This window comes from Ctenocephalides felis, unplaced genomic scaffold (genome assembly GCF_003426905.1).
Source record: "Ctenocephalides felis isolate EL2017-DRISC unplaced genomic scaffold, ASM342690v1 CF-g0.4_SCAFFOLD_03571, whole genome shotgun sequence".
Classification (NCBI taxonomy): Eukaryota; Metazoa; Arthropoda; class Insecta; order Siphonaptera; family Pulicidae; genus Ctenocephalides; species Ctenocephalides felis.
This window is the reverse complement of record NW_020539725.1, coordinates 6,010,894-6,033,471: the sequence shown is the minus strand read 5'-3', so window position 1 is coordinate 6,033,471 and position 22,578 is coordinate 6,010,894. Positions and strand designations below refer to the sequence as shown.

General features: G+C 28.1%; 3 protein-coding genes across 3 annotated transcripts in view; all 3 read left to right on the top strand.

Moving 5' to 3' along the window:
- The first annotated feature begins 137 nt into the window (after positions 1-137).
- Positions 138-1,433, top strand: LOC113386768. Its single transcript, XM_026624519.1, has 3 exons — positions 138-476; positions 550-705; positions 928-1,433. Exons 1-3 carry the CDS (start codon positions 313-315, stop codon positions 1,349-1,351), a joined length of 744 nt encoding a protein of 247 aa, XP_026480304.1. The 5' UTR covers positions 138-312; the 3' UTR covers positions 1,352-1,433.
- Positions 1,434-5,083: 3,650 nt separating this feature from the next.
- Positions 5,084-10,025, top strand: LOC113385381 (partner of Y14 and mago-like). Its single transcript, XM_026623227.1, has 4 exons — positions 5,084-5,138; positions 5,430-5,537; positions 5,876-6,266; positions 9,890-10,025. The coding sequence occupies exons 1-4, from the start codon at positions 5,102-5,104 to the stop codon at positions 9,903-9,905; spliced, it is 552 nt and encodes a 183-aa protein (XP_026479012.1). The 5' UTR covers positions 5,084-5,101; the 3' UTR covers positions 9,906-10,025.
- A 1,220-nt stretch (positions 10,026-11,245) lies between these two features.
- The window catches only part of LOC113384651 (inositol hexakisphosphate and diphosphoinositol-pentakisphosphate kinase), a 70,413-nt gene continuing 59,080 nt past the window's right edge, over positions 11,246-22,578 (top strand). The window contains exons 1-6 of the mRNA XM_026622401.1: positions 11,246-11,497; positions 12,587-12,775; positions 12,967-13,107; positions 15,541-15,631; positions 17,551-17,705; positions 18,861-18,948. Of these exons, the coding sequence (XP_026478186.1) occupies positions 11,387-11,497; positions 12,587-12,775; positions 12,967-13,107; positions 15,541-15,631; positions 17,551-17,705; positions 18,861-18,948 (775 nt within the window). The 5' untranslated portion in view covers positions 11,246-11,386. The remainder of the gene's footprint in view (positions 11,498-12,586; positions 12,776-12,966; positions 13,108-15,540; positions 15,632-17,550; positions 17,706-18,860; positions 18,949-22,578) is intronic.

Here is a 22,578-nt window from a genome sequence, read left to right as displayed (position 1 = left end):
TCGTTCTTCTTTTCGTTCTTTTTTGTATTTTGTTGTTGTTATTCGTCATGTTTGTTCATGCTCGTTCGTTCGTCGGTGAGGGCGCACCTTAACTTGTTTGAGAATGACAGTTTGGTTGTGTCAGTCAACACTTCAAAAGTCAGCCACCAGCCACTAAAATTTGTTTTATATTTGATTGGCGTTCTTTCGAATTTTCTTTGCCGAAAAGATTAGTTTATAAATTAAACCTATTTGTAATTGCTTAATGCTTCATTGATTGTTCTGTTCATCTTAAGGTTATTTTAAACATCTAACTGGTTTTTGATAATAAAAATGCCTAGATTGTCTAGATTAACTTGTGCTGTGGAGGATTGCGAGTTTAGTACATATGATAGAACAATAAATGAATTACGCAGAGTTCAGTTTTTTGCATTACCATCTGGATTATCTAACAGAGATCGTAGGTCGAAGTGGATTAAATGGCTCAGTGATATCAAGTAAGTTTTACATAATTACAGGAGTTTTACAATTACAGTATATAATAACAGATAATTTTTTAATTGTTTGCAGTGGTGAAAATTGGGAGGTATGTAAGTATTCACATGTGTGCTCTCTACACTTTATTGGTGGGAAACCTTCAAACATGCTTTTACATCCTGCATATGCTCCATCAATAAAGACTCGAGATGATTATACCCCATTGGAAGAGAAGATTGCCTTAGCAGAGTAATTATAATAATATATTGACATCTTTGTAGTTTTAACCTGTTGCATAAGTAAATAAAATAATAATGCATGTGTTACATTATAATTTTTAATGTAATAAATGATCACATAAATTTTGTGTCCAATAGAACCACAGTCGAGACATGTAAATGCTACATTTGTATGCATGACGTTTATAAATATGAGTTTAAAAAAGTTAATAACATGTAATTTTAATCGCAGGTTTGAAATATATAAAAAGCAAAAAATAGCAAATATGAAGAAGCGATACAATATGCTAAGCCTTAATCCAAATAAAGTTACTGGAATTAATCATTGTGCATCTCAAAACAGTTGTGCGGTAATCCAAAAAGATGTTGGTGTTCAAGTTTGGCATGAAGATATATCAAAACAAGACAAATCCTTTTTATTTGTATGTAATAGTTTTATCGATAATAATAAAAATCATGCAGAGATTCAAGTTTATATTCCAGAAGGGACCGGAAGTATGCGATTAGTAAGATATAAAAAAGCCAAAAATAAGTGTTGTGGAACTGAAGTCAAATTTGCAAATAAATCTGTTGAGTGCACTGCTTCGACATTGCTATCAGTTAGCAGATGGTTATATGGTATTGATAAGCTAGAACAAGAATCTAATGATAGATAGTTATTTTACTTGTGAATGATCCTAGTCAACACTTTGAATTTAAGCTAATGCTTAATGTCTGAGTATTTATAAATCGAGGCATGTAGGGTGATAAAAATGAAAAATTATCTAATAGGAACAAAATAACTAGTGGTACGTGGCAACATGCCAAAAAATTAAAGCGCCTTTTGACCCAAGCTCTATAAAATTTTAAACTAAATATTTTAATATTTATTTCAAGAATATGTATTATAAGAATAAAAAAAATAAATGAAGCCATCTTCAACATGGGCACTAAGGAAAGCGGTACATTTATCACCATGCAGCAAGCATAAGAAATACATATATTTATTTTATGGTACACTATATGTACCAAATGTACATAATGTATTCACTATATGTAGTATATGTACATTGCACGTACCAGGAAGCCTGTGAGAGTTAAGGCAAATTTCTGAAACTTCTTGTATTATAATTAAACTTTCTTAGAATAAAAATAGTTACTAATCAATAATTAATAACAATCATTTTAAATGTTTCCAAATAGATCAATAGATGACATAAGTACAGTAGAAACTCGATTAACTAGTCTAACTGTTGTCAATAGGCATTCCGATAATCAAATATATGAAGAATAATATTGTGTTACATATGTATGTATTTGTTATTAAAAATAACAAATAAATACATAGATATCAACAAAAATAATGTTTATTAAGAAATTAAAACTTTCGTATGTATGTACACATATATTTTCTCAGATTACATTACATACATATCCTAAACTGCAGCATTAATCATTCAAAAATCCGAATTCTAGGTATGCATTTTATACATAGAAATTGGTTCGTGCTGGTAGTCCGGATAATGGCGAATCCGGAGGGTCGGATAAACGAAGTTCTACTGTACTGTATTTTTCATTATTTGTATTTCATGCATAAAAAATAAGAACTTATAATTAGACAACAACATTTATATATGTTTGCAAGAAAAGTAAATAAACAACATTTAATCGCAGTTACAATTAAAATGTGGGGCCTTATATCATATTTCAGCATTCATTATAGAGAACTATAGAGAACCTAAGAGAACTATAGAGAACCTAATCTCATATTTCTAAGATTGATGTAAAAAAATGTGAAAACAAAATTATAAATATCACAAAACTGAATTGCAAAGTTTTTTTTTTGAGTATATCATTGAGCTTTAGAACTTTTGAAACTTGAAACTTTATGTTAAATGAAAATTAAAATTTTAAAATATAATTTTAACATAATATTAACATTTTCGAATTCTTCGGTATTTTTTAAAAAATATTTTTTTAGATTGTGAAATATTTGAAAAAACTTTTTTTTTTAAATTTGAAATTTTTCAAAAAAAATTTTTTTAATTTTAAAATTTTTGAAAATTTTAAAAAGAAAATTGGAGGATATTTTATGAAACTTCTAAAAGCGAAAAATCTTTAAAAAAAAGAGTTAAAAAAAGGAATAGCTTTGTGATGAAAATATCACACCATTATCAGACTATACGAAAAAGAGGTAAATCTCACGAAACGATGGAATCCCGAATAAAGCGGTTATATTGCGTTTGTCCTCATTTTTATTTTTATCAATTTATCATTTTTACTAGATCCTGTTATGTTTAAAATATGTGTTATGTATAATTTTTAGGAATTAATAGAATGTGTTAGAATTATATAATTTTTCAGGTTGGACGCACTTCTTAATTATACCTTAAAAATTACGAAGCTAGAAATATACTAAAAAATATAAAAGAAAAATACAAAATTAAGAGGGATAATATTTCATAAAATGTGCTTATTGTTTTACAAAATCAACGAAAAATGCAACAAGAAAAGAAAACATTAGATAAAATAAGAGTATAAGATGTCGGTACATCAAAGAAAATGGTTCGTATGAACACGGGGTATTCTAATATTGTCTAGGCGTATGAACAAAAGGTATTCTAGTATTGTCTAGGGATGCTACCACAAATGTAGACAAACATTTTTCTTTTTTGATGTTAATATGTGCAGTCCTACAATAGTTTTTGTTGTATTTATTATGTGATACTGCTGTTATTGATGAATTTTGTAGATTTGATCACTTTAAATAATTTTTCTCTTTCCCGCCGCTTTAAATAATAAATCTGACGTTTTACGGAACATCCTCGAACAAAAAAGATACAAGCCCTCACTGCTTTGAGCTAGGCGTTTGTTTGGAATTATTCGCGATCGTTCGTGTTCGTGTTCGTTCTTCTTTGCATTTTCTTGTTCGACATGTTCGTTCGTGCTCGTTCGTTAGGTGTGGATGCAGCTTTTTGTATTTACTTGCTCGTCATGTTCGTTCGTGCTTGCTCGTTAGGTGAAGGTGCGTCCACACCTAACGAACGAACACGAACGAACATGTCGAACAAGAAAATACAAAGAAGAACGAACATGAACACGAACGAACGCGAAAAATTCCAAACGAACTTAAACAAGCGCTTAAGAGCAGTGAGCGCTTGAATTTTCGTTGTTCGTAGATGTTCCGTGAAATGTCAGTTTTATTATTGATATGGATGTAAGCTTTAATCATACGGCATTTTCACTGGTTTTTGTGTGATTTTTGTTCGTGTATATTTTGTAAATATACTGTAAATAAATTATTCAATTAATTTCACTCAGTTTTTGTATTTAATATTTATATTTTGAGTCGTTTTCTTTCCTCAGCATTCATATTCGGAGCAAGCTGAACATTCCAGGCTTGAGCCTAACTATACTCAATTTTCAAACTCTCATCCTCAACATATATGTTGAATGTCTATGTATGATAACAAGTTTAATATTTACTTGTAAAGACTGCAATTTCTTCTTTACTGCAGCTTCTGACATCCCAAACGTTCTGCCTACACTTTCCCAAGCATCGTTTTTTTTTTCTAATAATTTTATGAAAAGGGTCTTTAGTCTCCCATATTATAGGAAAAAAAATATTATTAAATTATTAAAATTATTAAAACAAAAATGTTCGTTTGCGTTCGTTGAGACGTCCACACTGCAAATACGAGTACCAACACGAACGAACAATTCCCTTTGATGTACCGACAAGTTGCGGAACATTGCTCGCCATGTTTGTTTATGTTCGTTCGTGACCGTTGTGGCGTCAACACTATGCTGTTGCCGTTCGTTCTGGTATGTTCATTTATGTTCGTTCGTTAGGTGTGGGTGCACCTTTAGTTGTACACATTTTAACATAAAAAAAGAAAAATGTTTGTCTACATTCGTGGTAGCGTCCACACTGCACATACGAGAACAAACACGAACGAACAATTCCCTTTGATGTACCGACAAGTTGCGGAACATTGCTCGCCATGTTTGTTTATGTTCGTTCGTGATCGTTGTGGCGTCCACACTATGCTGTTGCCGTTCGTTCTGGTACGTTCTTTTATGTTCGTTCGTGTTCGTTCGTTAGGTGTGGACGCACCTTGAGGCGTACCTTTATTTATCTATGCCTTGAGTTTCTATGCAAACACAAGCCAACTGGCACTCTACGATAAAAGCATGCTTCTTCGATTTTTCGTAAAATGTCATATTTGGAAATGTAACTTGATTTATCTGAACCTTGTTTGAACAGAATTACGATTAGCTAACTAAAACTGGTGTTCTAAAATTCAATAGATTTTTCCGTAAACTTGTGGTTTAAAAATCGAAATTAGATGTAAATTTCAGGAAATATAAGAAATTGAAAATATCATATAGTTTTCATTTCTAAAGTACCTGACCAAAAAGTCAAAATGTCTATTAATGGCATTTATGCAGAGGATAGTGAAGGTGTGAATATTAAATTAATGTTTTCTTATACATATTTATTAATTATGTTAATATGAACACAATGTAATATTTGCACTAACCTTGCTTAACTGAAAAACACACTGCACTCTAATTTTACACTTTTTACCAATTGTAGTGTATTCTTATTCGCATACTTAATATTAGGTTTATTTATAATACAAAATTCCTCTATATATAAACTAAAATCATATATTTGTATTTATGTATGTATTTATGTATATTTACATGACTAGTGATGATAAATAATGCACACACTTTATATATGAATAGGTAAATTTATACCAGCCACTCAGCGTCCTGATGGGACATGGCGGAAACCCCGAAGAGTGAAAGATGGATATATCCCGCAAGAAGAAGTACCTTTATATGAAAGCAAAGGTGTGTTGAAAACTAATAACAAAATAAAATTTATTATCTTCCAAAACGAAAAAGACAATACTTTGTCTATGTAAAATTGTTTTTGATTTTGTATGTACATTACATGTTTTACATTAAATCTTTCTATAAACCATTTATCAATCAATGAATTTTATCTTTCTATAAACCATTTATCAATCAATGGTTTTATTTTCTGCATTGTTTTTGTGATCTATATATATTCTTGTCACAAAAAGTTAATATATGTTGTTTATTGTATGAAATACATTTTAACCCTCTTTTTGTTATGATTTAAATTATTTTTATGTCAGTTTATTAATATTGCAAAATATTTCAAGGTAAGCAATTTGCTTCTCGAAAACCGCTGTTACCTGTTGGAATGTCTCCAGAAGTTGCATTGGCTTCTAAAAATAAAAAAGTTGGCCCAAATGCCCATTGCCCAATACCAGGTTTGGTTATATTGGAAGATAAGACTAAAAAGAAAAAAAAGAAAAAAGAGGACCCAGTTGATAAATTGGCATCAGATCTAGCACAAACAAAAGTTAATGATACTCCAGCTGCTGACCCTGTTAAAAGGCTGAAAAATCTTAAGAAAAAAATTAGAGAAATAGAATCAATTGAAGCTAGATTATTATCAGGAGAATTAAAAAGTCCTGAAAAAGATCAATTAGACAAAGTTGCTAGGAAACTAGATATATTGTATGAAATAAAAGAAATTGAGAAGAATCTGTAAGTATAAAGATTTAATATATTTTAATAGTAAGTATACTTTATTTTTAAATTTTACAAATCATTGTTTGTGAATATTTGGCTTATATATCGTAGGCTTATTAATAAGTAAGAATGTTAATTTTGGTAAAAAAAGATGATGTTTGTGTATTAGAATATTTGTGAAACATTATAGATGTTTAAAAGATATAAGAGATAATGCAATGATGCATTTTGTAATTAAAAATTTAATGACAAAGATTTATTGTGACTGTTAAGTAATTAAGTGATAATTAAACACAGATTTTTATGTTAGAATGTAAGATTTTAAATAAGCTCTGATAAGTCATCCCACTGAACTTATTGATAAGCATAGATATACTAGTAAGCAGGGCTTAGATTAAGATAAAAATAATAATAATTTTATCCGTAGATACAACTTTTTCATTTTAATGCGTTCAAGAATTGTAGCAGAGTTGGCAATGGTATTCTTTATGTACAACATGAATATGAACAATTAATTTTTATATCAAATTATTATTTCAAACACTATATATAGTACATGTTTATAATTGAGTTTTATCATTTTCACTAAATATAATTAATTACGGAAACAGCCTCTTGTGAATAGGTCAACATCTTTCAATAAAAAAAAGTCGAAATCAGCTTCGACTTATTCGGAATTAAATATGAAAAACTAGCAACTGATAAGGGTTAATACTGACAAGGAGAACCCGCGCATTGCTCGTCTGGGATTTTGATGAAATTTGACACAATGGTAGATTTTATGCCCAAAAATTAATTAAAGTTTGCATTTAAGCAGCGCACTGTTGTACACCATCCTTACACATAGCATGTAGCGTTCTTTTTTATCAGCGGGAGATTGTCCGAGTGGTAACGTCGGCGAATTCTAATTTTTGCGTCTATGGTCGAGAGTTCGAATCCCACTCAAGGTTTTTATTTTTTTTTACTATTTTCATTTCATATTTATAACTGCATGAGTTAATAATATTCACTCACAATTTCCTTACTAGGGTGATTTACTTTAATTTTCACAGAGTCTTTTTTTATACTTCTATTCAGTATGAACTAGGCTCATATCTAAATTCCTGTTTTTCCTATTTTTAAAAAATTCGAGAATAACAAAAAACATGTAATTTTTCTTTAGATACTAACTATTTCGTAAAAAAAAAATTCTAAATCTTTTTTAAATTTTAAAAATTCAAAAACCATTCGAAAGATGGTTGGGTTTCGACTTGATTAGTTTTTGGTAAAGATTCCCTGGCACAATTTCTTGTAATTAAATGTTGAAAGAAAAACCTATTTTTATGAAACTTTTTTTGACAATAGATATCATCATGGTCTTATAGAACATACTGACGTATACGGCCGTATGAGAAGTAGTTTAAATTTTAAAATTCACACAAGTTTGAAAAAATATAGTCAAAATTTATGTCAAAAGTTACTTTTGTGATGTGATAACTCAATCAAATCAATTAAAAATGCCTTGATATTAGCAAAAAAGTAAATGAACAGTCTACAAAACTTCTCTAGTTTTGTAAAATATGTTACTATTCTTTTATATCATTAAATAATATCTGACAGCATTAGAAACTTCTCGTCCAAATTTAAGCTCATATTGCCGAATCGATTTTAAAAAATCAAAAACTGTTCGAAAGATATTAGTTGGGAATGATACTGATTAGTTTTAGGTGAAAATTTACCGTGCCGTTTTCTTATAATTCGTTGTTGAAAAAAAAAAAAATTGAGCCGATTTTAATGAAACTTTTTTTGATGATATATATTATGGTCTTATACAACTTATTGAAATATTACGGCCTTACGACAAGTAGTTTAATTTTAAAAAATCAAAGTTTGAGAAAATGAGTGGTTTTTTTTTTGACGTTTGTTAAAATTAAAATTAGACGATTTACTTCGTATAACGATAGAGTACTTGGTCTTAATAAACAATCTAAACCATTAAAGTACTACGGAAACTGATTCAAATATAAAAATTATTGATTTTTGAACATTTGCTTTTAGAAAATACTCCAAGTTAACGTGTTCGTTCGCTTTCAATCATATGTAATAAATCCACTTGGAATACTTTTAATCACCCATAAATTAATTTATTTTTATTGATTAGATTGATTAATTACACATATCGGGAAGTTCATGTAACTTGCCTCAAGGCAGTATACCAATACCAACCAGTTATAAACTTAGTTTAGATACAAATTAATTGGATTTTATCCTCTAAAATATGTTTCTGAAAATGATAAAATTCAACACAGTAATATAGTTCATAAGAAATATTGCAAAAGGCCTCTTCAACTCTTCTCTATTTTCTGTAATATGAACAGAATATTGCTTATTTGATACAATTATCTTTATTATCAAATATTATGGCTGTTAATATGCCAAAATGTTATTGCAAAGTTTTTTAACTGAACTTTAAGCATTTAATAATAGGTTTTCTTAGTCATATAAAGATGTCCGTCTGTTTATAAGCATTTATTTCTTCTATATATTTCCAACCCGGATAGAGAATAAATAACAAGTAATATCATTAAATATATTATTGTTATGTACATGTTGAAAACGGAATTCAATTTGATGCACCAAATAATTTCGATTTATATTTAATAAACCCATACTCTTCTTTTATCTATGAGACAGTCTGTAAAATTTAGTTGGAAATCATGAAAATCAATATATTAAATGTTATATCAATTTTTATTGCGTAATCGGTTCATAATCGAAACCCAATTAATAATTATTTCTAGCAAAATACTTCAACTAGCTGGAAATGTATGAATATTGTGCATTGAATGTATATATGCAACAAAGAGAAACTAATTCACTGCCATTGTTCTATACTAAATACAATTTTAGATGTATAATTAATTATACAAATTAATTTAGCTGCAACTTAGATCTGCATTATATTTCAATTATATTAGAAAAACATACAACTTCTTTTTATACCAGATGTTGCAAATACTGAACCCTTTTCTATGTGTAATTATAGTTTACGTATATTATTACATTTTAAACAATAATATTCATAATAATAGTTATTTATGATATAAATATAATTGACAGTTTAATTTGTTCATCGCATGTTATCAACAATCTTTTAGTAGATTTTGGGAATACATTTAATGTAAAGTTTCATACGCCAAACTTTACACAACAGCACTCGTGCAACGTTTGGCTTACTGATTATTTTCACTGTGTACTTATCATATGAGGAGTAGGTAACCAGAGTGGATCGTCCCAAATACACCTGAACGCTATCAAACTGTTTCGAAAAATTTGCTATTTTTTCAAGTTTTTATATTATCTCCAATAACTTACTACTTACCATTCATCTTTATATTATTTTATATGATTTTTCGATTATATAAATAAAATCAAAGCCCCATAGTACACTCTGGGTTTTGGCAATATTATTTAGTGAAAAACTTATCATATTCTCGTCGTATCTCAGTTTTCCCCAATATATGGGTAGACATTCCCATTGGTTGCTAACTTCTCACATGAAAGCATAATATGAAATATGTATATTAAATATTGCTACGATTTTTGAACTGATATTATGTGACAGATGCATCTTATTACTTTAGTAACTTTACTTTCAGGTATTGGCCGAGTTAGCACTGATTGTATATATTCAAGTAATTTAATATTTGTCAAAAACTGCAATGTACAAATTTCATAATTTTGTTTTGCTTAAGACCAACTCTTATATGTTTGTATAAATGTAATCGATATCCATAAATAAAGTATGTCTACTTATATTATTTTACATTAAAATGAAATTAAAAATTTATTCGTTAGTGTTTTAATTGCTATATAGATGTTGCATATTGCAATTGCAATTGCAAATGAATAATGTTTATTGATCAACTTTCTATAGGATAGTTTATCTATATGGTTATAGTAATGGGTCGAAAATCTAAAATGAAAATTTTTGCACGTTTCGAAGGTTTCTGAACATTTTGGCATACCTTTTAATTAGAAAAAAGGGTTTTTTTTTGTATGCCCGCATTTTTTCGTTTTACGTTTTTGGGCGCACGAATCAACCCGATCAACCGCGATTTGATTGACTGGTTCAAAAAATATTCGATTCTTATTGATAGAGAGATGTGCTGATTAGTTTTTGGCAAAGGCAGGTCCAACCGTCACGGAGATACGGAGCAAAGAATGCAGAAAATGCAAATCGAGATTTTGAGAGCAAAGCATCCGATTTGAATGATTCCAAAAATTGTCTGCTTGTACTATTGCTTTTGGATTTTTTTTTCAAAAATTTTTTTTTTTGCATATCGGAAATAATTCAGATTATAATTTTAATTCTTGCTAAAGTTTTAAAACTCATACTTTAAATGAATAATTTTATATTTGCAATTCAGTTTACATAATTCTTATAAATATTTGTCTTATTTATATTGTGTAGACAATGTTATAGCAGTATTTATAATTATCCATTTGAAAAAATTTAATATTCCTCGAACATTTCGTTACGATACGGAAAGTTCCAGCAACTCATTCGAAAAGGTTGGAAACCACTGAATGAGTATTCTCTAGGGTCAATGTCACTTTGACAGATCGAGGCGTTAATTCGTTTGACATTTTTTATATGTTGGTACACAGGTTGTATATTTTGTGATTGTCAAATTAGCAGCTTTAGCTCCACGTGAATAATAATAATATTTAGTCATTAAAGGAGTAATAAACTAAATAGAAGATTTTGCATATGTCTGGATTCGAAACTGAAAGAAATTTCGAGTGTCTCAAAATTTGTATTTTATTTTGTCAACATTTCTTATGCAACATTTCTTATGCAGTTCAATGACAGTTGTGCATTGTCAATTACATCGGTCCGGTCAATTTTGTTAATATTGGTCAACATGAAGTTAAATTATATAATATATTATAATTATAATATTTTTATAGATGTACAATGAATTATTTATAATTGTCCATTATGGCATTATCGGGGTATAATAAAATATATATGAATAATTCATAGTGTTCAAGAAAACTATAGTGATATGTTACTTTTAAAGAATAATATATTTAAACATTTTAATATGTTTATTTTAAAAAGAGTGTTTATATAAAAAAATAACTTAAATATGTCTTATACTGAACTTGAAAGTGGTTATCAAGGTCTAAGGGAATCAAACAGACCGGCACAATTTTTTGTTGGTGAAGATGGAAATTTTGTGTCAATTGATAACAGCAAGGTAAATCTTTATAGATGATATAATATAACAAATAGTTGATCGTTTGGGCGGTTTTGTCAGTAATATTTTCTAAGAAATATTCTGTAAACTAACATAGCCACTTAATTATTTGACAATCTATAAGTTTTATTTATGAACTCGAATTATTTAATTTTGTTTTTTTTATCCCTTATCTTGACAATTACCACGTTTAATTGGCATGTGGGCACATCATAATAATCACATTTATAAGAATAAAAATAAAGTGGTGAGCTCAATCGTCATCAATTACATTTTAATTGTTACATGAATAAGAATTCATAATAATATATTGAACATAGTATTGAACTAAATTTACTTCCAGGGATTATTTAAAAAATATTCCATAACAAAAATGTAATATTTGGTCAGAAGAGTTCATTATTTCTATGTCAGCTACATGAATGTAGTATCATCGAGATATATAATAAATAACTTTTGAAATTATATCAATAATTGATTTGGATGTAGAGTACAGAAAGCTATGTGCTTAAAATCAACTTGCAGTTAAGCATATTTTTTATTTTAATTTTTTCTGATAAATATTTATATTACATTGAACAATCATTGTTTTTGTTTAAGAAAGTTATCTATTATATCATATTTTGGATAAATAAATGTCTATATTCTATTCTATTCTATTCATATTTCTCTGAGATACTATTGTTTTATAATCTCACAAACAATCACTAAAACAAATATATATCTCAACAAACACTCAATAGTTAAGCATATTATATCAAGTCATCAAACAAACAGTGTCTATTATTCTTGCTCCACATATTAATTTGGAAAATAAATGTTTTAATAAAGTATAAGAGCAATTAAGACTTATTCAAAGATATTTGCAAAATTGAAAGTCAAGTTTGATAGGAACGTTACAAATATGGTTCATATATAATAATTTGATTTTATCTTAGAATAACTAGGCTTAGTTGATATGTGTAGTGTTTTCTATAAAATCTAATACAGTACCTCAACATAATACTGTGAAATCATTGTCTTAATTTTATTCTTATTGTTAAATAAGCCTTATATGTTATATTTAAATTTTCCATTTTATTTATTCAGGCCACTGAATCTGATTTATGCTCAGATTCAGATGCAGAAGGTTCCATGGCAGAAGGCAAGCAAGTTGTTGTCGGAGTATGTGCCATGGCAAAGAAATCACAATCAAAACCCATGAAAGAAATTCTAACACGATTAGAGGAATTTGAGTTTCTTAAAATCATTGTTTTTCCTGAGGAAGTAATTTTAAAGGTATACGTATATATATATATATATATATTGAAAAAATTGGGTCTGTAAAATGTAATTTTAATTTGTTATATATATTTGTTATTTGCAATTCACATAATTCACAGATTATATATAACTATGAAAATAATGTATGTTCGCTATAAAAATATATTTATATGCATATGATTGTATATATTATTAATTTATTTTAGACTCCTGTTGAAGACTGGCCAGTTTGTGATTGTTTAATATCATTTCATTCCAATGGATTTCCTTTAGATAAAGCTATTCAATACGCCACCCTTCGAAATCCATATGTAATCAATAATCTTCATATGCAATATGATATTCAGGTAGGAGAGTTCTTTTTAATTACATATAATGATGGTTAAAAACATTACGTAAATATTAGAATCAAGTTTTTTAATTTTAGTTTTTTGTGCACTTGAAAATTTTATCATACTTTATTTGATTTCGAAGTTATTTATTCAATATCAAACATATATTAGCTAGTTTAAAATTGAAGTATCATGAGGTTCATATATATGTATATATATATATTGAATAGATAAGTCCTGGATTTTTTCAATATATTGATTGTTTCTTTTCCGAACAGTAAATCCAATAATAAAAAACAATTTGTGTTTTGAAGATGTTTAATACAACGTTTCGGAACTAGGTACGTTCCATCATCAGGTTTATTCTGTCAAATACAATGTTTTTTAAAAATATTGATTAACATTAATTAACGATGGTCAATACAGATTAATTAGAAATTTTTTTTTATAAAGGAATGGATAATGCACCGGGGTAAAGAGTAATAAGAATTAACTAAAAAAGGTTTTATATAAAATTGAGAAGCAAAAATTATTTAACTGTAATAATTTATATATCCATATCACTAATATTTTAAAAAAATGATTTTTTATGGCTCTTGTTTGGTAATTTACGAAAAAAGAGGAAATATTGCTTTCGTAAATGTTGAGAAATATTATGTATATATATATACATGCACATGTATATGCACACCTACATACTCATACATACATATGCACATATCTATATATTAATGTATCCACAATTATATACATGAACATATATGCAAGTGCATATATAGTGTACACACAAAAACATACATATAAGCACATATATGGATGTACATATATTATAACATATATACATGTATATATATATACATATTCAAAAATTATTAGGATTAATTGTTTTTAATCAGGTTTAAAAATTTAGATAGGAGTCATGAATGATATTGTGATCTGATCTTTTATTAACACTATTTGACGAATTCAAAAAGATTAAACTGCTTTCAGAAAAAAGTCTTTTAAAAGTACAATCCTCTCTATATAAAATATTGAGTACAAAGGTGAAATTATGTGAGTTTTCGATCGAATGTTGGACAAGAGTACTTTGGAAATTTCTGCTTTTATGATGAGTTACCCCGGTACATAATCCATTCCTTTATAAAAAATTTTTTCTAATCAATCTGTATTGACCATCGTTAATTAATGTTAATCAATATTTTTAAAAAACATTGTATTTGACAGAATAAACCTGATGATGGAACGTACCTAGTTCCGAAACGTCGTATTAAACATCTTCAAAAAACAAATTGTTTTTTATTATTGGATTTACTGTTCGGAAAAGAAACAATCAATATATATATATATATATATATATATATATATATATATATATATATATTTATTTATTTATATATATTAAATTATGATTTATATTGATAAATTTATACAAACTTATAGAATTTTATTTAATGAAAACTAAACATTATTTTTTAAAAAACGATACAAAGTTAATGAGTTTTAATTTAATCATGAGAATAAGCACTAAAACTAAAATTGATTTATGTACATTGGCTCAACTATTGTTCTAAGAATTTGTTTTATCTTCTTTGTTTACCCAAATCATTTCAAATTGATATCACATATTTAAATATGTTATTATATTGGTTTAGTGTTGATAAGTTTCTTATAGGTGCATATTTAGATTAAATGTAAATATTTAATGTTCTTATACATAATATTATTAATTCTAAGATATGGTTGAAATATAATATTTATGATACTAAAAATAATTTTAAGTACTATTCTTTCATGTAATAAAAAAGATTACATAAAGAATTTTTCAATGTGACAAAAATTTTTTATTGCATAAAATTTAAATTCAATCTTTAGATTCTATATCCTATATCGATAGGTCAATTTTTTTAAATACAAAACTTTGTTCACTTCTGGATGCATTTCCCAAAGTGGTAATAAAAAACATATTTCCAATTGCTATTGTAAAACGTTTTTAATAAGATCAAACCATGAAGCGTAAAATGATTTTCAGTTTCAACTAAATTGTTATATTGAAAATGTTGAATTTTTAATTATCATAAATATAAATTAAGTATGCATAAATTCTTGAATCGTCATCTGTTTCAAGTTCAAATAAGTTTAAAATATTATAAAAAAAACTTATTTAATGTTGTTTACTTTTTTTGAATACGAATTATAAACTGTCTTGCCGATCCACTTGCAAAAATTAATCATAAGTTAATTAATACAAATTTATCATATCACCTACTGTTGAAACGTTGTGTAACAATTTTATATAGATAGAAAAACATAATATTAAAAAATTATTATATAATATTAAATATAAAACATTAACTTACCCTACGGGAAGTTAATAAATAATTAATATATAAAATATAATAATAAATAATTATTGCTGATAATTATAGTAAATTTTTATGGTTGTTTCAGGATAGAAGAAAAGTATATTCAATATTAGATAGCGAAGGAATTGAAATACCACGGTATGCAGTATTAGACCGAGATTCACCTGATCCAAAACGTAAGTATCTTGCATTTTTTACCCCGAGAATACTATATAATATCTATTAGAGCGGGCCGATTTGTATGGGCCAAAAAAGTCGCTTAGGCGCATATGATTTTTGGATTCTAGGGATCAAAATAAGACACTTTGCTGAAGATACCATACCTCTAAAATGAATTCTGATGGCATTCGCTCAAAAATAAGGGTTGAATTTTGAAAAAATTTGTTTGGACCCATTTCGAGTGCATCAATAGCGTCCAAATGTAAGACCTACCCCCACTAACTTTGGAAGGCTGATCTACCCATGCCCATGGTTTTGGCAAACTGCCTTCTAAACTCTGTCTATTTTTTTAAAAAAACATCATACTTTTTGACTAACATCCTAGCCTTCATTCAATGTAAATATCAAATATCTAATTATTGTCCTGAATCAACATACTTTCAAACAATCATTCATATTATTAAATAAACTTTTGGATTATTCATTAGCGAGTCCTAAAATTAAATGAAAATTTATTTCAAATTAAAATGTTGTGTGCCAAATTCCAGTGTGGCTTGCTATTATAAATTTGTAATATCAATTTATTATGTTACGATTAATAAATTATACTTGGTTGATTGAGATATTATATAATGCTAGATACCATAAAAAATATATATTATTTCCAATGGCTTGGCAATGGCTGTTAAGTTTGTACAATTTAAATTTTGCCTAATCAAATCGCAAAAGATTTTTTTTTATTCACTACTACGTTGCAAAAACAACTCAATAGTTGTTTTTCAATTCGTTCTGAATAGTATTAACAATATTTTAGTGATAATAATATAAACTTAACTATTTTCTGATAAATAATAACTAAGACATTTCAATCTTCATAAGGAAAATTGTTGATTTAAATCAAGTGGCGGTTTTCTCTTCAGTCTACGACGATAGTTCTCTGTTAGTAAGGAGTTTGCTAGTGAATTTGGACGACTGTTGAACTTGTTTCTATATTTATGCGCTGGTTTTGTTATTACATATTTTATGGTAGATGTAGCAAAAGCGACCTTTGATACAAATTCTGAATATCATTTTTTTTTCAAGCTTTGTTGAATTTTTAAAGTTGAACCACTTGTCGTAAGGCCGTAATATTTCAGAATGTTTTTTAGAACCATAATAAATATCAGCATAAAAAGTTTCATCGAAAATGTTTATTTAACAATTAAAACGAAAAAACGGCTCGGCCAATCTTTGTTGAACACTAATCAGCATGACTCCCAAATAACATTTTATCTTTAGTTTTTGAATTTTCAGAATCGATTCAGAATTTTTGGATATAACGTGGACAAAAATAATCACTTCCCTGCTAACTACAAAGAAACGACTCGGCCGATCGTTGAACCAAACTGAGAAACGATAGTTCTTATCGAGTTACATTGAATGGTCGAGAAATCATAAAATTAGCAAATCGGATTATAGGGCGAAAACAAACTTCTTCGGGAAGTTAAAAATTTAAATTGTATTATTTTATTTTTTTGAAAAGATATTTTAAAAAATTTTGTTGTTTGTTCTTCATTAGTTAATTTGAATATAAAGAATAGTCAACTTTGTATTCAAATTAACTAATGAAGGACAAACAACAAAATTCTATGTACAAATTGAAATCGTTCGAAAAATTCTAAAATGTACTTGCATATATAAAAAACTACACTTGGAAGGCTATTTTCAATGAGAAAATGAATTTACTTTTGTCTCATTTAGTTTGTATATATTCAGTATCATTTCGACATATAAGGTTGTCAAATATCTCCCTTCCGCCTTTTTGTATTATAAACCAAGAGCAAAAAAGCGGAAGGGAGATATTTGACAACCTAATATTTTATTTACTGCTGGTAATATTTCATCACTAAGTATTATCAAATATTTGTTAACAATTGTTTTGTATATTATTTTTTAGATCACGAATTAATTGAATCTGAGGACCATGTAGAAGTTAATGGTGTTGTATTTAATAAGCCTTTTGTGGAAAAGCCGGTGTCTGCTGAAGATCATAATATTTATATTTATTACCCAACGTCGGCCGGAGGTGGCAGTCAAAGATTATTCAGAAAGGTAATATATAATAATATTTTGAATATATATATATATATATATATATATATATATATATATATATATATATATAACTTAACATTAACTTTCTGGAGAATTATATCACATCGTAATTGGTCTCTAGTATTTTGTAATAATACAACAATTTCTATGTCTTCGATGATTTTTTAATTTCCACCACACCAAAAAATCCGATTTGCTAAATGTATGTTTTCTCGACGTTTCAAGTCCTTTTTAAATCGAATGAGACCAAAGTATTATGTGTGTGTGTATAAAAGTCGATTTTTTAATTATTCATCCACGTTTTCTTGTAAACATCTGCACCGATTTTAAAAATTTAAAAGCCAGCATAATTAGTTTCGCCCAATGATCTGCCAAGATGTTTCTCTGTAATTAGCAGAAAAGTGAAGATATTTTCGTCCATGTTTTAGCCCGTAATTTGAATTAAACATTTAAAAACAGTTCGAAAAATATTGGTTGGGAATCGCGTTGATTAGTTTTTGGTAAAGATCATCTGGGTTCTTCGTAATAAAATGTATAATAAATTTTTTTTGAGCGATTTTAATGATTTTTTTATACATACTAAATTTTAATTTTGAGAGAACGGAGCGTCCGATTTGAATGATTCTAATAACATATCATTTGTATTGATATAATGAAGAATAGTTAATTTTATGGGAAGAGAAGTCTAAGGGTTTCTAGATCCAATAAACAAAGTTTTGTAAAAATCTTTAAATCATTTTTCAAATATCCAAATCTAATTCTTTGCATTCTATTACGAGTCCATAAATTTAGCATGACATAAAATGATTCCTTGCTGAAGTAAGTTTTGACTGAAATAATGTAGTCTTACAAATATTTGTTTATATTTGATCCGTGGTATGAAATACTGAATGTTTAGTTGTACTATTTTCTTCCAAAACTTTTCGAATCTTTAGTAAATTAATCAGGTTTTAAAATTCTATTAGCTGATACGATACTGTTTTTTTTGAGATCTTTGTTTTATATATATTTTTTGCTTCCTCTTTTATAGTATGACAATTAGTATTAGTTTCATAACTAAATTTGCTTACATAAATAATTCATATTCATTTATGCAATACTTAACTTACTTTATGCAAATATTATTGTATTGCATCTGTTTTTATTTAACAGATTGGTAGCAGAAGTAGTGTATATTCACCAGAGTCAAGGGTCAGGAAAACGGGATCCTTCATTTATGAAGATTTTATGCCCACAGACGGTAGGCCTTTTTTATAGTATATTTGATGAACTCTGTGGTAACTAACGAAACTCATTTTCACGTACTCATTTGAATGTTAGTTCTCTAGTATATTTATCTCAACTAATACTAATTATGATCTAATTTTTATTATATTTAGATGAAATGATTTTATGTTGTATCCTAAACTCTTGGTTTAACAATATTTTTATATTATACATGATGTCTCAAAACTCGACGTAAAGGCGAAACGAGGTGATAGTATTGATCGCAACTATCATAAAAAAAAATAGAAAAAAAAAGATCACATGTAGTTCGAAAATTATGAGCTTTTAAGTGCAGTCTAGAGCTTTCTCAAACTTTGATCATTTTTCGGTTATCGTAGTTAGTTTTTGTTATTTTTGTTTATTTAAACTTTGAAACCGTAACCGTATTATATTTTTCTACTCACATTTTTTTTCATTATGAAACTTTCAAGTACCGCTTTTTAATCCTGATTAAATTGCGGCAACTCTTGATGAAATTGCAGGGTCTCTCAAAGTCAGCTTACTTTGAAAATTTCGAATTCATGGTTTATTAAAAAATCTTAATTAATGAAAACATGGGGCATTTAATTTATTTTAGTTTTAATGTTTAATTAACTTCCCGAAGGAGAAGTTTATGTTTTCATCAAAAAATCCGATTCTCTAATTTTATGTTTTCTCGACGTTTCAAGCCATTCTGAATCGAATGAGACCAAATTTGGAAAAAGTATGTGTGTGTGTGTGTGTGTGTGTGTGTGTGTATGTGCGTGTGAACAGATTTTTTGCCGTAAATCGACGTTTTCTCGAAAACGGCTGGGTCGATTTCAAAAATTTAAAAGCCATTCGATGTATCGCGACGAGAACTATTGTCTGTCAGTTTTGTGCGACGATCGGCCAAGCCGTTTCTTCATAAATGGCAGAAAAGTGAAAAATTTTTCGTCTACGTTTTAGCCCGCAATTCTGAATCGATTTTGAAAATTCAAAAACCGTTCGAAAGATATTGATTGGGAATCGTGCTGATTAGTTTTTGGTAGAGATCGGCCGGGCCGTTTTCTTGTAATAAAGTTTTTAAAAAAAAAAATTCGACGATTTTTATGATTATTTTTTTGACGGTAGATACCATAGTCTTCTAGATCATACTAAAATATTACGGCCCTACGACAACTGGTTCAGCTTTAAAAATTCGTCAAAGTTTGCAAAAATCAGTATGGTCTTTTTGGCATTTGTCAAAATTAGACTTTTGATCGACGTTTTCTCAGAAACGCCTGAACCGATTTTAGAAATTTAAAAGCCATTTGATGTATTTCGGTGAGGACTATCGTTTGTCAGTTCTGTGCAACGATCTGCCAAGCCGTTTCTTTGTAATTTGAAAAAAACTTTTCGTCCACATTTAAGCTCATCCTACCGAACGATTTTAAAAAATCAAAAACTGTTCGAAAGATATTAGTTGGGAATGATACTGATTAATTTTAGGTAAAAATCTACCGAGCCGTTTTCTTGTAATTAACTGTTGAAAAAAAGTGTTAAATTTTCGTCGACATTTAAGCTCATCCTACCGAACCGATTTTAAAAAATCAAAAGCTGTTCGAAAGATATTAGTTGGGAATGATACTGATTAATTTTAGGTGAAAATCTACCGAGCCGTTTTCTTGTAATTAACTGTTAAAAAAAAGTGTTGAATTTTCGTCGACATTTAAGCTCATCCTACCGACCCGATTTTAAAATATCGAAAACTGTTCGAAAGATATTAGTTGGGAATGATACTGATTAATTTTAGGTGAAAATCTACCGAGCCGTTTTCTTGTAATTAACTGTTGAAAAAAAGTGTTAAATTTTCGTCGACATTTAGGCTCATCCTACCGAACCGATTTTAAAATATCAAAAACTGTTCGAAAGAAATTAGTTGGGAATGATACTGATTAATTTTAGGTGAAAATCTACCGAGCCGTTTTCTTGTAATTAACTGTTGAAAAAAAGTGTTAAATTTTCGTCGACATTTAAGCTCATCCTACCGAACCGATTTTAAAAAATCAAAAGCTGTTCGAAAGATATTAGTTGGGAATGATACTGATTAATTTTAGGTGAAAATCTACCGAGCCGTTTTCTTGTAATTAACTGTTGAAAAAAAGTGTTAAATTTTCGTCGACATTTAGGCTCATCCTACCGAACCGATTTTAAAATATCAAAAACTGTTCGAAAGAAATTAGTTGGGAATGATACTGATTAATTTTAGGTGAAAATCTACCGATCCGTTTTCTTGTAATTAACTGTTGAAAAAAAGTGTTAAATTTTCGTCGACATTTAAGCTCATCCTACCGAACCGATTTTAAAAAATCAAAAGCTGTTCGAAAGATATTAGTTGGGAATGATACTGATTAATTTTAGGTGAAAATCTACCGAGCCGTTTTCTTGTAATTAACTGTTGAAAAAAAAATTTAAGCCGATTTTCATGGAAATTTTTTTGGCGATATACATCATGGTCTTATAGAACTTACTGTAATATTACGGCCTAACGACAAGTAGTTTAATTTTAAAAATTCGTCAAAGTTTGCTAAAATTATTATCGTTTTTTTTTAAAGTAGGATTAATGAAGTATATTATTTACACATTTTTTTTGATTAAGTCGTTTATTTACACATTTCGGGAAGTTCATGTAACTTGCCTCAAGGCTAAATACCAAACCAACTAGTTCTGAAATTTTTGTTACTTCAAGTCAAAACATTGTGTAATAATACCGTATTAATATTTTTGTAAAAAAACATCGTTTAATAACAAAAAAAAATACTGAAAATTCTCATTTTTTCGTGCCTCCAAGTACCCCTAACTCCTTAAGTTTCTATATATTTTCTTGATTTTTTTTTGTTTTTGCATACTTTTATTGTCAATCAAAATTAAATACATTTTTTAAGGCAATGTGATGTTGGTGTTAATGCATAATAAGAGATTATCTCCTATGAGATATCTCACTTTTATTTTTTTATTTTTGATATTTATTTAAGGTCGTATGGCCATTTTTTTTCAATCTGCGTGTGGGATATTCCTCGCTTAACTCTTTTAAATAAATGTTTGGGTGACCTGGTAGTTTTTCATGGTATTTTTTGCTCCTTTCTTTTAGCATCTCATTAATAGTTTTTATTTTTAAGTCTTTATGTAGGGTGTCATTTGTAACATACCAATGCGTTCACAATGCATTTTAAAATTTTTGATTGCGCTACTGGTATTTTTTTATATTTGAATTGCTTGCGCACGCCCATAGCTCAATGCCGTATGTCCAGATTGAGATAATTATTGTTTTATATATAAGGAGTTTGTTTTCATAGCACATATTTGAACACCTGCCAATTTGCCAATACAACTCTTTGAACTTCTTCTCTATCTGTTTTCTTTTCATTTGACGCACATCAAAATGAAAAGAAAACAGATAGAGAAGAAGTTCAAAGAGTTGTACATTGAACAAAAATAATGGAAATTTAACACAATCACCGAAAAATGGTCACGGCTTGACCTAAGTACATGAAATTTTTTCATCATAGTTATGATCAATACAATTTCTGCTTGACGTCGAGTTTTTGGACACTCTGCAAAATAATATATTATATCAAATTTTTACAATATAGCATTGATGCCT

Bases quoted from the DNA above. Each gene is read 5' to 3' on its own strand.
- LOC113386768 (XM_026624519.1), top strand. From the start codon at position 313: ATGCCTAGATTGTCTAGATTAACTTGTGCTGTGGAGGATTGCGAGTTT. The intron at 477-549 runs GTAAGTTTTACA...AATTGTTTGCAG, and splicing joins AAATGGCTCAGTGATATCAA to TGGTGAAAATTGGGAGGTAT. The intron at 706-927 runs GTAATTATAATA...TTTTAATCGCAG, and splicing joins GAGAAGATTGCCTTAGCAGA to GTTTGAAATATATAAAAAGC.
- LOC113385381 (XM_026623227.1), top strand. From the start codon at position 5,102: ATGTCTATTAATGGCATTTATGCAGAGGATAGTGAAG. The intron at 5,139-5,429 runs GTGTGAATATTA...ATATATGAATAG, and splicing joins TTATGCAGAGGATAGTGAAG to GTAAATTTATACCAGCCACT. The intron at 5,538-5,875 runs GTGTGTTGAAAA...AAATATTTCAAG, and splicing joins ACCTTTATATGAAAGCAAAG to GTAAGCAATTTGCTTCTCGA.